Raw genomic sequence first — 15,720 nt, 5'->3', positions numbered from 1 at the left:
CCCACTCCCCAAATCCCTCCTCCTTAAAAAAGAGCTATTTCATATCAAAAATATGATTTACATACGCAGATCATTAATTACAACAATAATTCTGTGTTTAGCTACTACACTGTTCTTAGAGAGTGGTTCATTTACATGTACAGTACCAGCAGTGTTGCACACACACACACACACACACACACACACACACACACACACACACACAGCTTGAGACTGCATCAGCTCATTCATCTGGCTGGGTCTGTACACTAATGCTGTTCCTAATGAGGGAGGCTGCCTGTGTATCCTTCCCCTTTATTACAGCACTGGAGTCTTAGCATCACTCTCCTCTGCTCTCCTCTCCTCTGCACAGACACAACTGTAAATTCATATTACACTCCCTTATCAACACACATGCAGACTTGTTTTCTTTGACCTGCATCCTGCATTGACTGTGAGCTACAAAACCAGGCTGGCTCCGAGTGTCATTCCCATCTTGATTAAAAAAAACCCTTTCAGTGCTTTAGCTTTGTTTTCCTCGAGATGAAATGATGACATTAATCTTACCATCAATAGCACAGCGTTAGCCACACTGAGCACAATGTATGAATTTAAAAGACACAGGCACTCACGGGTGAAAGGGCCTGAGGCAGAGGGGTTGACACTGTCACTGCTATCCCCACTCTCACTGCAGGAGACCTCATCATCAGACTCCCGCAAGGAAGAGCACGGGGAGGAGGAGGCTTCCACCTCCTCAAATTTCCTTTTCAGTATTCCGCTCATGGCCCGCCGCATCTGCACCTGAAACCCAAAGACAGCAGAGGGGCCACACATTATTTAATATCCAGTTTAGGGCTTTCATAATCCTCAGCACACTCAATTAGCAGTGAGAGCCAGACTCCGCCCCCTCCTCCCTTCTCACACACACACACACACACACACACACACACACACACACACACACACACTCTCTCCTGCCTCTATCCCAGCTCCCAGGCGTTCCCTGGGCGATTGATCACCTTGGCACAAAGGAGCTGAGATGGAAGGAGAAAGCTGCTAATTACATACTACGTCAGCCTTACAGGAAGATCAGCTGGAGAAAAGAAAGAGACTGGACCACACTGTCTTGCACTGCTACCGGTCAGGTTGAAACGAGGTAGAATATATACAGTATGTATCATGTACAATGTTATGTGACTGCTACACCCAGAAAGCATAAAAATGGTTAAACATCCACTGGCATAAAATGTATTACTTTTCATCTAATCTCTATCTACATCTCATCTAAAAAGACAGCCTTTTTTCTTTTTTTTTCTTTTTTAAACAGGTGCAAACATATGCTGGTTTGCATTTCCGTGTAGCTACTGAAGTGTGGCAACAATCTTCACAGCATGATTTGTACGTATATCACACGTCATGCAGCGCTAGAGGAAGAATAGGTGAAGCTGCTGTTGACAGCATAATGAGTGACATCCTGTACGTCTGTAACAAGCTTCTGTTAGGTCAGACGCCCGCTACAGAAAAAGAGGAAAATGCTGCTTAAGTCACCGCAGAGTAAAAAAATAAAATAAAATCTGTACTGTGACAAGCTATAATTTGCCTTGTAATCTGCTACAAATGCAGTCAATAATCATGTATCATAAAGCACTGTAATAGTAATAGCCATGGACCAATAAATATTACCCTGCTGCAGACTTTCATCATTAAAAAGTGCCATAATAATGTAATTTATAGTAATGTTTGTACAGCTAAATCAGGTAGAGCTGTATTATGCACAGTTACTGGATCTTTGTCTCTCTGTGTAGGTGCAGCTAAAACAGTTGGGCTTAAAGCACTTCATACAGGAGCTGTTGTAACAGAGGTGTTACGGACCACTTCAGTGTCAATTGAGAGAGGCCATTAACTCTCTCTGACTGATGATGCAATTAGACGAATAAACAAGAGCAAGCTCATCAGTCAAACACACTAAAACTAATCACCACTACACTGGAACTGGCCCTTATAATTCCTGCACCATAACATTGTTGTCATATTATTTTGATCACTGCTTTTTCTCTTTTAATACTATCCCGCCGTCACTCTGTGAAGTGTGTAATGGCAGGACTTACTTGATGTTAATCACTAGTCATAATATCAGACATTGTTGAAAGTGCAGTCCTTTAATGTATTTAATTGCAGAGCATTATGTTCCCTGTTTTAACAGCAGCAGCTGGAGCGTCATGTCACATTTTAAAATAAACCCAGTAACAACACTGCTGCTGTGGCACAGCAAGGATTGCTATGACTGGCAGCTTTTCCCTCACTGCCTTCTCTCTTGGAAACTGGAATCGGTAAAGACAGCATGCATCTTCGCCCAGTAGTCTATCTGCCAGAGCAGCTTGTGGGGGAGTTCCATTCACAGACAGCCTCGGTGTTTCATCTGGGCTCTGCTATTGAGTCATTACAGATGCAAATGCTGCCAGAGAGAGAGAGAGAGAGAGAGAGAGAGAGAGAGAGAGAGAGAGAGAGAGGGGTGCAGAGAGGATGAGCGCTGGCAGCAAGAGGGTCATTGTTCCCAGGAGGCTGTGCTTGTTCAGCGCGGTGACATGGCACCACCAGCATCTGGAGAACCTCCAGAGTCAACAACTCTACCTACAACTAAGGAATGTGAGGCAACCTCCATCTGGGGAAAAAGTGGAGGTGAGAGGAGCCAGTCAGGGTAAAATCATTGAAAAGATTTCTCTTCAAAAAGAACTGATAATTAAAAAAAATCTGTTTTAGATTCCGTAAAGACAAGAGGCCATCAATCTACTTTCTCTGCTAAATGATTATGACAGGACATAATGACATTAACTAATGAACTAGTTCTGAAATATATTAAATTAGTCTTGGGAGATTTAAATGTTCATCAACATAAGATGCTAATCTCAACATCAAAACAGTCAAGAAACAGATTTAATTCACAATTCACTTCATTTGTTGCCAAACAAGAGTGGAAATTTCCAGCAGGAATGGCCTGTGCAATTTCAGTCCATCTCCTAGCAAGGGTCCTAATTAGATACCATTGTTGGAAACCTATTGCCTATGCTTAGCCCTCTGCTGATGATGCACTGGGCTTTGATACCAAAAGTGGTTTCCATGGAGATTCTAATGTACTCTCACAACTAGTGCTTTACCATATTACAGTGTTTCCAGTGTTGCATACTGTGTCTGAGGGCTCTTCATAGTGAAGCACAGATCTAAGCAAATGATATTTATACATTTACCACTCAGATTAATGCATCACTACTTCATTTGCATTTGTCATGACAGTAAGTCAGTTAACAGTTCAAATCTTGAAACTGGATTTGCCTGACATCATGAGCCACAGTGCTCAGGGGATTCTGGGGTGAACCTCTTTCATCATGGCTAAATAAAAAACAGAGGTTGTTGCTCCTCTCCAACAGCTCTTTCTTTGTCTTCAGTGTTGCTTTACCACTAATCATGGCTGGGCAGCATACACTATGCTACAAGGGAGAATATCCCAGAGAAAATAATGCAGCAAAAGCCAGCTTGGAAAGCCCCTCCCTGTGTTTGCCTCTCTGTGCACACACATCAACTGTGGAAACCAACTCTTGTCCTTAATCAGCAGCGCTCACAGCACTGTAGCACACATGCATTCTCAATACAATTCTTTTTCCCCCACCCTTGTCACTCACAAGGTTCCCACAGTCACAATAAAAATGATGTGACAACACAAGACTCAGAACACTCATCCCAAGTGATGACAGCAAGCCTATGGCATCTGGAGCAAGTCATGACACATCAGTCCTACAATGACCACATTACACTTCTCTCTCTCTATCTGTGTGTGTGTGTGTGTGTGTGCATGTGCATGTGTGTGTGTGTGTGTGCTGGCCCTCACAGGAACAACTGACCTGTATCCACTGGCAGACCGCGTGACTCCTTTAACCTCTTCTCACAGCAGCACAGCCACACGATCATAAATGTGGCAATTCAAAAAAGGTGAGACATGATGAATGAAGAGGTTCCCATTTTGTTTCAGTCCACTGACTTGCAGCGACCCCTGAGCTCCACGGGCATGAGAAAAAACGGTGCAGGAGTGTGAGCGAGACTTGTAATTTTCCAGCTCTGGCTGCACTGTCGGTACCATATGCTTTATTGTTGCAAGATGACAGTCTTTCTCACTTTAACTCCCTCTCTGTCAATGTGTTCCCCTCTCTGTTTCTCTTTCTCTTCCTCTCTCTCTCTTTGGCCACACAAAGGCTCATTAGCTGCAGCCGGCAGAAAGGCAGGAGCCTGACTGGAGTAGAGTGGAGCAGCCTGTGAGATCACATGGGTGGGATGTCTGAGAGAGAGAGGGAGAGAGAGAGAGAGAGAGAGAGAGAGAGAGAGAGAGAGAGAGAGAGAGAGAGAGAGAGAGAGAGAGAGAGTCAGGCGTGCCTCTGCTCCTGCTGTCTGCAGATATTTTTACCAACATGAGCTGGGGAGGGGAGGGGGACGGGAAGGGGGAGGAGGAGGAGGCAGAGGTATGGTGGGATCAGAAAGAGGGAGGAAGACAGAATGTTGGAGAAATGGATAAAGGGGGGGGGGTGCAGGGCAGTGGGAAAAGAGGTGGAGGAGGGTATAACAGAAATGCAGAGAGGAGGGGATTCAGAAGGGAATAGTAAAGGGGAGGGGGAGAATGAGGAAGGGGTGGAGTGGGAGAGAGCAGGGAGGTAGACAGGAGAGAGAGTGGGGCAAAGAAAAGGAGAAGGGGAAACATCTGATGCCAAGAACAACACAATAGAACCATCAAGAGAGCAAAAAAACTACAAAATAAAAGCCTGAATGACTTGCAAAGACTGAAAGAAATTGCAGGATAAATCTAATTTAACAACAGAACATTACACATTGTTCATATAAAAGTGGCTTTGTGCAGAAAAGTTGCACAGGGAATTTGTACATACACCTGGAAGAGGTTGACAAGTAAATACCAGATGCACTACCTCATCCACAGGAAATAAGATTTGCCAGGACTGTAGTGCATGAACTCCTGACACTTCCTATGCCAGGAAGTTCTGTAGAAGAGTTAGTGGGACCTCAGCTTGTGCAGTCAAAGAGCCAAGATATCATTCTTGCACTCAATTGGACCGTATGTCAACATGAAAGGCCCCGCACTTCCTCTTACAGGACAGCTTTAAGCCTCAAGGATTTTTTTTTTTTTTTTTTTTTACAGCCCACACAGTATTACCGTTATAAACAAAAGGCAGTGTCTGAGCACAAACAGAGAATAAAATATAGTAGGAAAGGATATCATTTTACATATTCTGAAAAAAACATATTACAAAAAAATATTACAAAATCAAACGTCAGAAAATGACAGATGTATGATGGAAAATGCTCAGTTAGCACACCGCAACAAAATCGTGGGTTAGCTCAGCAGTTTATACAAACTTCTACTGACAGTTTTATGTGAAACGATTTGTGCCGTTTCTACAATTTAACTGAGAAAAAACAAATGTCATTCAACCCTGCAATGTTCTGCATCCTCACCAGTGTCCTCACTGAACTTCCTCCTGCACTCCTCCTCCATCCCTGTTGTCTCTTCCTAACACTGCTCACACTGCCTCTCTCTTGTATAGCGTGCAGCGCCATCAAGCCATAGAAAGACACTTTACAAAGCAGCAATAAGTTCAAACTTCAAAGATCATCACAGATATCAACAACAGCTCATTTAAAGCAACTATCTCTGTGTCGTATTTAATAAGGAAAATGTTTCTTTCTTGTTCTGCATGTCATTATTTCACCAGGTCATGATGATGTTACACTACTGTCAGGCAATCTGAGCTGCACCTCTACAAAACATGCTACACTGTTTAATTCAGCAGTAGTAATAGTGGCTGTAGTAGCAGTAGCAGTAGTGGTAGTAGCAGTGTAGTATACTAAAAGGTTTAGCAGTGACAGATGCAGTTTGCCCATAGGATGCCTGTGGAGGTACACTGACTGTACTCTTCTGAGCACTCAGAGATTACAGTTGGCTATTATGGCTGAATCAGAAGGACCAAAGAACAAGCAAGAGTAATAACACAACTGCATCAGCAACAAGATACACATACTATACCCACAGGGAACGCACGATAACTGGAGCACCTGTTCAGTCTCACCTGAAAAATGCAATAGCTGTCATTTATTTTGTCCACTTCTGTAAATATCTCCGACACAGTCTCAACCAAGTTGAATGTTGCAACCTGAAAAACGCAGTAGTGCAGGGCTGTGACTGACTGTGCCTACAATGAGAGACCTGTGTGTGTTACTTAAGTATCATCTGTATTCCAGTTTGTAAAATGATGAAAATGGGTGGGCATAAACAGATAATTGGTTTTATGTCTTTAAAACTATTCACTCTTGCCATTTTCATTACTAATGTTAATTTAAATAAATGCCATCCACAATTTAGATAGTTTTGAAACATCTATTTTGTATTATATTAACACAAAGTGATTGGCCTTTGGCTTTTAGCTTTAAAATGAAGTGTCTATTCTTAACTCTGGCTGCCATTCTAAACAAAGTATAATATTTTCAACCCAGCAGGTTAATAATAATTGTGACAAATCAATATCAACCCATGAATTGGCTGTTATTTATATGTTTTAAAAGAGTCATGAAATAGTTCTGTTATTTCTGCTTACAATTTTCATTGTAAAAATTAGAATGGTATGGATTAAAGCGCATTTCATATCTTTGACTTTGACCTGAAATTCTGCTGTCTGCTTTTAATGACAATAAAAATGAACTTGATTGTTACGGTACAGGTTACAATTTTATTGTGAACATTGGAAGAGGTAGGAGATTGTGCTGTCATAGTACATTTCATATATTTATCTTTTCTCTCAGCCATGTTATTCTTCTGATCAATTCTTCAGGTACCTTTGATGAAATGTGTTATTAGACAGCCTCATCTGCATTCCTTTAATGATTCATCCACGAGCATCACACGTATATGCTGCCCTATTACATAAAAATGCAAAACATAAGCTGGAGAGATAGCATTTGTTACACCATTGCACCAGTGATGGTGACCTATATTTGCTCTGACTTTCAAGACGCTTTCGTATTCCATGAAGGAAATTGTCAAAACAGCAGGCAAAAAGAAAAAAAAGAAAAGAAAAAGGTTTAGAATTAAATAAATAAATTAATGAATAAATCTAACATTATTTGTGTAGCCATATCGTGATTGAGGTCATATGCAAAAGACCTGCACAATTTCCACTGGAACAGATGAAAGGTAATTTTTGAATATGTTTTTAATGATATCTCTAACACAGTGCTATTGTTTCAGGCAAATAAGAAAATAAAAGACTGCTTGTATTAACCTTATTCTCAGAGCAGATTGTAGTCTTTTGAAACGTGCTGCAAAGAATACAAATTACTGTTTGTTTGTGATCTATTTCTTAAAGCATGAACAAAGAAGAAATTGGATTAAAATCATTTAAGAGCTCTTGCCTTTTGTATAAGCTGACACACGGTCTGCTTTATCAAAAACTTTCCTGCAGTGGCTATTTTCAGGGTCCTTTACATGACACAGGACCTTCTGAGGGTGTGTGTGTGTGTGTGTGTGTGTGTGTGTGTGTGTGTGTGTGTGTGTGTTGAGTTACAAAATGTAAAGTGTTTACATAAACCCTTCAGTGATCTCACCAGGAATCAGACTCTGACCCGTCTGGTTTCACGACAGCATAGCAGCAACTGTTTAGCAGCAGTGGCTGTGAATCACAACCATTAAATGGTAGAGACTGGAGTGATCCAAGGATGAACACATTGTACCCTGTTTATCACCTTCATCACAGCCATCATCCATCTCAGCACCCAACACAGCTATCTCACAGTATGTTGAAATACCATGCAGAACAGATGGCGGGTTCTTCAATCTATATAGGTTTAGGAAAAAGATTAAGGGTCTCCATCAGGTCTCCATTAGCTGTATAATAAGAACTGCAGTATACAGATCATAATGCCGTCTGCTATTATTCAGAGTTTTGCAGTGCACCCACTGTGCATTTACAAAAGGCATAAAATATACAGGACAGGTTATAAACAGTGAGTGGACAGAAGTTTGCCAGGACAGGCAGTTTGTCTCTCCTCTAAAGCTGATCCTGACACAGAAATAAACTCAGCTGTGTTAGCAGGCCTTCGCCAAACTCAGTCAACTCCTCTCCTGTGTGGTGCAGAGGCCTTGACCATTTGCAGTATCAACATCTTAGAGCCCTGCAAACTTGCCTCAAGACAAGCAACTTTCCAAGAGTTGCATCCTGAAAATCATGGACATCAACTGGGAAACACACCCACAAATGTTAGTGTGCAAGAGAAGAACAGATATTGACTGGATCTCTACCACCATCACCAAGCACCAGCTCAGGCAGACTGGCTATGCTGGTAGAATGGCTGAGTCATGTTAAAGCAAATACAGTACTCTCTACCTACAGACTGGCTTGCGGGCTCCTACGCATTAAAGAAAGTGGTATAAGGACAACATCAACACTGATATGTGGAAGGAAAGATTACAGGCAGTCCTTTGTTGGGTAGAGGAGGTGATGATAACTATTTCCAACAACTTGCAGAAGACAAAGGAGATGCTTCTAACAACGAAAGCAGATCCACGTTTGGTTAATATTACTGTACCCCTCATTACAGTCACATCTGTGGTTCCAGAAATATAAAAAGGACCATCATGGTAGGGCCCTGTGTAACTGTTTTGTATTAGAGAAGTACAATTTGGTGGGATTTTTTGTACTACAGCTGCTTGGAAAGGTTGATTAAGGTTCGCAAAAGAACACGATCATGGTTAGACATGCATTAACTGATATTTTCAGCGCTGCACTGACATCCAGCTCTGCAGCGCTGAGTCACTTTTAGCTCATTATCTCGGTTTCACGCGCTGCCCCACTCATTCCTATGAAAGTTGCTCACGGGGCATGTGAGCTGAAAAGTTTTTCAGGCTTCAGTGGGCCTTCCATGTTTTTGGGCCCGCAAAGCTTGCATGTAAGAGATTTCTTCTGGATGAGCGAGCTGACTTTCTGGTGGCCTAACAGCACGCATTAATGGCATGAAATAGCCTATTGCACTGAGTCTGCAAATTTTATTGGAATAAATGCATTAAATTCTAGTTAAACACAGCCCTTTGACATTCCAGAGGGTTTGACTCGACAAGCGTGCTTGCAGCAGGTAACAGCAGGGAGCCAAAACAAGCAAATTCCTGGTGGAGAGACTCAAGCATTTAGCAGTGTAAAGAGACAGATATTTTGCAGGCAGTGAACATAGAATTTATTAGTTAGGTGGCCAGACACATGAATTTAGTGAGGTGCCATGTTGTTTTGTGGCTGCAGGTTGTGTAATTAAGCAAAATGTTTCCTAGCACATTAACCGTGATTAGCCGATAGCATGTAACAGCTGTGCTTCGGAGTTTGCTTTGAGGTATTTCTGCCCCCTGGTGGTCAAAAACTGCAAACTGTAGCTTTAAAGAGAACTTATATATATTAGTCCACAAGTCTTGCTTCCCCGAGCCATTAAAGCATCCCATCTGCTTTGGAATGAAATGTTGCAGGTGAATATAAATCACTAATTAGTTACATATGTAAACACTGATTATTTGCATATACAGGGGGTTGATATGGATTGTAGGCAAATTTGCTTCCCTGTTCTGTATCTGCGCCAGCCAAATGCCTATGCTATTCAATATGGCTGGTCGCATCACAGACTACTAGTGTTTCCACAGTGATGAAGAACACATTTATACATCCCAGATGGCTTGGCAGATCTTTTTATTAATTCTTTCTTTTTATTTCTATTTTTTCTGGATGAGAAATTGTTTTTTTTTTCATACCAGTAGACTTTGTCTGAGCGACTGAGGGTGCATTCCAGTGGAACCAACTGATGGGATCACAGAGCAAAGAGAACCCTGAAACCACAAAAGATCCTAGCCAGTCTGAGGTTGCGTTCGAACTCATCCATCACTGGTGTCACACTCGGAATAAACGGCAACCTTGAAAGAGAGAGAGGGAGAAAGCTAGGCAGAGAGAGAGGGGGAGATAAATAGATAAATAGAGGGACAGAGACAGAGAGAGAGAGAGAGAGAGAGAGAGAGAGAGAGAGAGAGAGAGCGAGAGGCTAGGTCTCAGCTGGACTCCCCTGAGGAGAGGCTGTGGCCTGGATGATTATACAGCTACAGATGATGTCAGTGGAGGATCCCTGCCACTGAGAGAACACAAACACACCGCTCATGTATTCATTGACACTGTTTTGTAGAAGGGGTGAGATGCATTCCTAAATTATAGATGAAAAGGCCACAGTACAACGTGTTTTGGGGGGGTCAGGGGCCATCTGCCTTTATCTGTATGTGCTGCCATAATGTTCAGGAATAACACATTAAACACAAACGTTTGCATCCCATCCTTGGAGGGCACATTGGGACCACACAGTAAATATAAATTAATGCAATGGATGGTCAAAATGAAAGGGTGATAGTTTGTGTACAAAAGCCTGAAAACTGAAAAAATAGTGGAATACAGCAAGGAAGCTGCAGAAATCTGTCTTAGATCATGTGGTTATATATGAAGAAAAACCCAGTTGGAATTGCAGTATGTTGTACCTAAAGCTCATTTACCTATGCACAGTTTGCAACTGGCCTGTCTTCATTCATGAGCAGTGAGAAAAACACCTGACAATTTGTTCAGTGACAATAAACATTTGCTCAGGCTGTTTTTCCATTGTGCTGCACTAAAGGTCAGATGGACAAATTATGCAAATAAATAATATTAATTGTCAAATTTGGTCATTTTCATTCTCCATCAGCTTTGAAAGAATTACATATGAACAGGGGGGGGGGCAGTTCCCCAATTAAACACAAAGGAATCCATTCAAGAAAATGTAGCGACATCTACAGACTTATGCAAATGAGACTTCACATGCGCTCTGTACATTTGTTAACTTGCACTTGCCTGAGGCTGCAGACAGATCTGCTCCACACACATGAAAGAGGGGGAGTAGGAGAGAGAGCGAGTGAGAGAGAGAGGGGGGGGGGGGTAGCCCACTGCTCAGCACTCAGCACACGCAGGAGCCGCAGCCTGGTGATGCCTGCTGCAGCCTCCATCCTGCAGCTACAGTACAGCCGAGTGCTGGGAATCATTGATCTGTTCTTCCTCCTCATGGAACAATAGAGGAAGCATGGCTCCTTATTAACCACATGGGTCCAGAGCAAAGGGTGACTACTGCTCCAACACTACTAATATCTGGCTTGCACCCATTTCATCGTAACATCTTGTGAAAGCATAAAGAGTTGGAGATAATGGCCTGTATTATTTGTGAGCAGCGCAGTACCGTGGTAAATCACTTGAGTGAGAATATTCTGGCAAGAACTTGAGAGCCTGTGAACTCATTTGACTCCTGACATGTTTCTTTGTTTTGTTTTTTGTTTTTTTCTTAAATCTTTCCCAACATACATCATTAGCAGTTGCTTTAATGAAACAGAGCTACATCCTTAAATTGAAGCGAATTCTTTCAGAAGACATTTCATCCAGCATCTCAACTCGTCTTTGTTGTTACAAGCAATGATCAAAATACAGCGTAGCAGACAAATACGAGCGAACAAGCTCCACATTCAGACTAATGTTTTGATTTGCTGTAATTCAAGTCACACAGTGCGGAGGCATAATCAGGTACTCTCACCCTCGTGTCAATCACAATGCTCGCTTAAATTATTCATGGATCTATATTTTATTTATGACTATATTTTCCCATGCCACCTGAAAGTTCGCAAAAGCCAGTTTGCTGGCAGAAACAGAGCTGCCAAAACATTTCATCGAGGCAGGGCTGCTTTCATCTCTCACGCAGGCTGGGAAAGCTGTGGGATATGGGGTTCATATTCTGCAGACAAGCCTTATCATTTATATATAGCCAGTATCATGTTGAGATCTTGAATCATTTTTTATATGCAAAACATTCGCACTGTTATCTGAGAAAATTCGTGAAGTAGGCCAGCTCCACCTGTGATTGCAGTATATGGTGAATTAGAGCAATAGAAAAACCAAAGTGACACAAAACACTTCCTATGACTCCATTAAAATGTTTCCAGGTTTACAGGATGCTGTTAAAAGTCTGAATGTGAGACATTTAATCAAAATTGCGAGATGATTAATTAAGTTTGTAAATATGTTAAATAAGTGATAATATATGAATTTTTGATGGTCACATATGTTCTACCTTACCCAGTGTCATTTTTATTTTACCATTTGTAGCAACAATGCAAACATGTAAAACATTTTATAAAAGCGGTATTTCTGCGGTTCGACCTCTAATTTAGAACATTGTGGTGTTTAATAAAAGAGATAGCCTATGAGAGGTTTAAATAAATTGACTGTTGGTTAAACTATAACTGAAATGAAAAAAGACCTTCATCAGAGTATGAGGCATGCTAAACTCTGCTCTCACATTCCAGACTGTTTGCCCAACTTCATTGTCATTGTTGCAACTAAATAAGCAACAATCAAATCAAAAGTTGAAAGAAAAAATCCTTGGCTGTTATTTATTAGAGTTTCACAATTAAAAAATGCTGCTAATACGTCATCAGGACTGTGATTTGATCAAATATAACTGACAGTAAAGTAATATTTATTAAGTTTAATTTGTTTATATAGTTTTAATGCCTTTAAAAAAAAGCCTCTGACCCAGATTTTTAAAAAAGGGTTAAATCAGATATAAACACTAAATGTACTTCATATTTTTTACTTATTGAACCAGGAAGTCTCTTGAGATACATTATCTCTTTTACAGAGGAGACCTGGTCACAATGGCAGCGTTAGAGTTAGCTTAACTATTTCAAACAACTACATTCCTGATGAAACATGTTATGAATGTGGTGTTGAATGAATGGCTGCTATGAAGGCATATCTTGGCTTATCTTGTTAACTATTACATTCCCAGACTGCATAACCCAATAAATGAATGGACATAACATACAATGTTTCTTATAATTTGATCCAAAATTCTTAGTTTTGCTAAACAAGAACTTTCCTTAGTTTAAACCAGCAGCTATTTGTGTATCAGTGCAGTGGCATCAAGGGTGCCACTGATTCTGAATATTAATTGTGAAATTAAAATTGAAATTCATACTAACAAATCACACAAATAATTACAGAATTACTTAATGTTTAATGCTGTATAAAGCATTTATGTAGTAGCTTACCTTGCACAGACATATAAAACTCATTAAGAGAGAAAAATGTGTCTTTTTTTCTTAACACTTAATTAGCTGGCAACAGACAAACGATTCCAAATAGGTGTCATGGCAACATCTCAAGAGAGCACAATCCTGAACCGTGAAAGCCCAGAGCTCAGCCAGGAAGGAGCCAAAGACACAAAAAGAGTCACATCAAAAGCTTCTAAATTGGAACCATGAACCCTGCTGACACATACAAAGCTGCTCTGTAATATGAAAGGTTGATATTAGTACGACTGTAGTGTGATTCATTGATGCAGTGATTTTTAATCTGCTGTTTGGGGAAGAGAAACGTCAATTAAAACATGTACGCTGACAATTCATGAAAAACATGTTAAATTTGGAGCGTGTGGAAACACTGAGAGTGCCAAATACTGTTGGGTAAATTGTGTATAACTGATCGAGAAGACAGTCCATATAAAACCAGAGGATATGACTACAATGTTGTTGCCTTCACTTGCTGGTTAGCCTGTTGTTTCATCCTAATTAATTGGAAAAATCAAAAACCCATTGGATAGATATCATGTTTCATATACAACTAGAGAAAATCAAATGTACCATCAGAGAAAAATCTGCTAATTTCAGGAATATAAGACCTATTATACACCTATTACACCATATATATTGTATTTCTTCATTGTAACTGGGGTAAATATAGGAGTGTCTGATAAAACTGTGAATTCTCTGAAGGCTTTCAGTATATACTGGGATAATGTTTAACTTGGAAAATACAAATGATAGATATTTTGAAAGCTTGTTAGAGTCATTGCATCCTATCCAGAAAAGTGTCAAATAACCCACTGAACTTGTTAATAGCACAATAACAATTATCATTCCTGCAGATTGTTTTATGCCGTGCTTGACAAACCCATAATGTAAAGCACAAACCAGCTACTCCTCACCACATCAATTTGCAATGTGACATTTAACCTGACTCAGTATATCTGCCTGAACCTCCTAGTCAAGCTTAAAGCTGTGAATTCAACTTGTTCCCACACAGAAGAAAAAAAAAAAACAACACAAAATTAATTTAGCCGTGCATGTGAACCTTTGGGAACCGAACAGTTCACCCACACCAGCCTCCTGCAGGGAGACTCGTCTTAGTGCCGTTAAGCCATAACACCTTTCCTGCGAATCTTTAATGGACGGCATTTACTGTTATCAAGCTTTAGCCATCTGTGCTACAGTATGTAATAGCAGCGGGGCTGAATCCCTTATTCAAATAAGCCAGCTTAATGATGCAGCTTTTCACAAGTAAATACATCTACTCAATGTTTCAGTGTCCTTTAACTCAGTGCCACGTGTACTAATTAAATTCTGCTCCTCTGAGGACTGGGTGCTGATAGATTGAGGAAACAGATGGATTGAGGAGGAAAAATACACAGTCACAAGAGCAAAAGAGCCCCACTCTCCAAACACACTCACAACGCCGGCCCGCCTGCCGGCCCACCCCCTCTCCCTCACCTTTCAGATCTCAATCACAAAGATGGAAATGGTTGTGTGATTGTGCGTGCGTGGTCGCATGTTTGAGTACATGCTGGTGCACAGTAATGGACTGTTGGTGCTGCCTTTTTTCCTGACAAAAGAGGCTGGAGAAGGAACAATGAAGAAGGCAGGGACGTGTAATGTCGTTGCCATATTCAGGCCTAATGGGTTTTTTTTTTTTAAAAACGAGCAGTTCACATCAGAATATTATCATATCTTATCATATCTTTTGGCTACAATAATATAAACGTATTAGATATACATGGCTTCACAGAGAGTATTAAAAAGACTCTTTACTGCCTTGAAAATGGGTTGAGACCTGTCATTTTCCCCAATTTCGTTGCACTGGTAAATATCAAGCATATAATACAACATACTCTAAAAAGAATATGCCCTCTTTTCATCATTGTGATATCAGAGGCATCTCTCTAGTATAATCCAGTGAGAATAGCGCAGCTGTCTGTATTGACTAAACACTGTTGTCTGCATCAACATCACATCATATCTTGTTATCAGAGGGTCTTTTGTGGCAGTGTAGCAACAGTTGTGCAAGCTTTGCGAACACGGCGTCTATCTCGCAGGCATGAATTGAATATGTTAATGTGTCGTGATGACTGGTAGTGTTCTGTTTCAGACAGCAAGTAGAAGATGTGGTCTTACCTTCAGTTAAATATGTTACACTGCAGCAACCCGCTTCTGTTCTGTGAAGGACAGAGAAATGTAAATGTAATTAATTGTTGCTGCAAATGTTATAACAACTGGGAGAATGACAACCATATGAAATTCCAGAGTCACAATACATCATTAAAAGGTAACTTTAAGACATTTTTATGCAGCAGATGATACAAGGTGCCATAACAACATGCACTTATTTTGTAATGCATGTTGTCATCACAACAGCAGTTGGAGAAAACTTTGCTATTTCAGCACTGGCATGTGATTGATTTACAGAGCTTTATCTAAATCTCTATGTGAGCCACTCTTTCCTTTTATAACTTGTGTGTGTGTGTGTGTGTGTGTGTGTGTGT

General features: G+C 40.7%; 1 protein-coding gene across 2 annotated transcripts in view; it reads right to left on the bottom strand.

The window, feature by feature from the left end:
* The window catches only part of csrnp3 (cysteine-serine-rich nuclear protein 3), a 23,259-nt gene that overhangs the window by 6,618 nt on the left and 921 nt on the right, over positions 1–15,720 (bottom strand). The window contains exons 2-3 of one of the 2 annotated variants that reach the window (XM_023405589.2): positions 15,353–15,393; positions 612–780 (exon numbers count right to left, since the gene is read on the bottom strand). In XM_023405589.2, the coding sequence (XP_023261357.1) occupies positions 612–774 (163 nt within the window). In that variant the 5' untranslated portion in view covers positions 775–780; positions 15,353–15,393. Of the gene's footprint in view, positions 1–611; positions 781–3,875; positions 4,389–15,352; positions 15,394–15,720 lie in introns of those variants that run through there. The other variant, XM_087173770.1, reaches the window with a different exon arrangement.

Source organism: Seriola lalandi, unplaced genomic scaffold (assembly GCF_002814215.2).
Source record: "Seriola lalandi dorsalis isolate HSWRI2012SDOR001 ecotype SW California unplaced genomic scaffold, Sedor1 jcf7180002054279, whole genome shotgun sequence".
NCBI classification, from domain to species: domain Eukaryota; kingdom Metazoa; phylum Chordata; class Actinopteri; order Carangiformes; family Carangidae; genus Seriola; species Seriola lalandi.
This window is presented reverse-complemented; position numbering and strand designations above follow the sequence as displayed.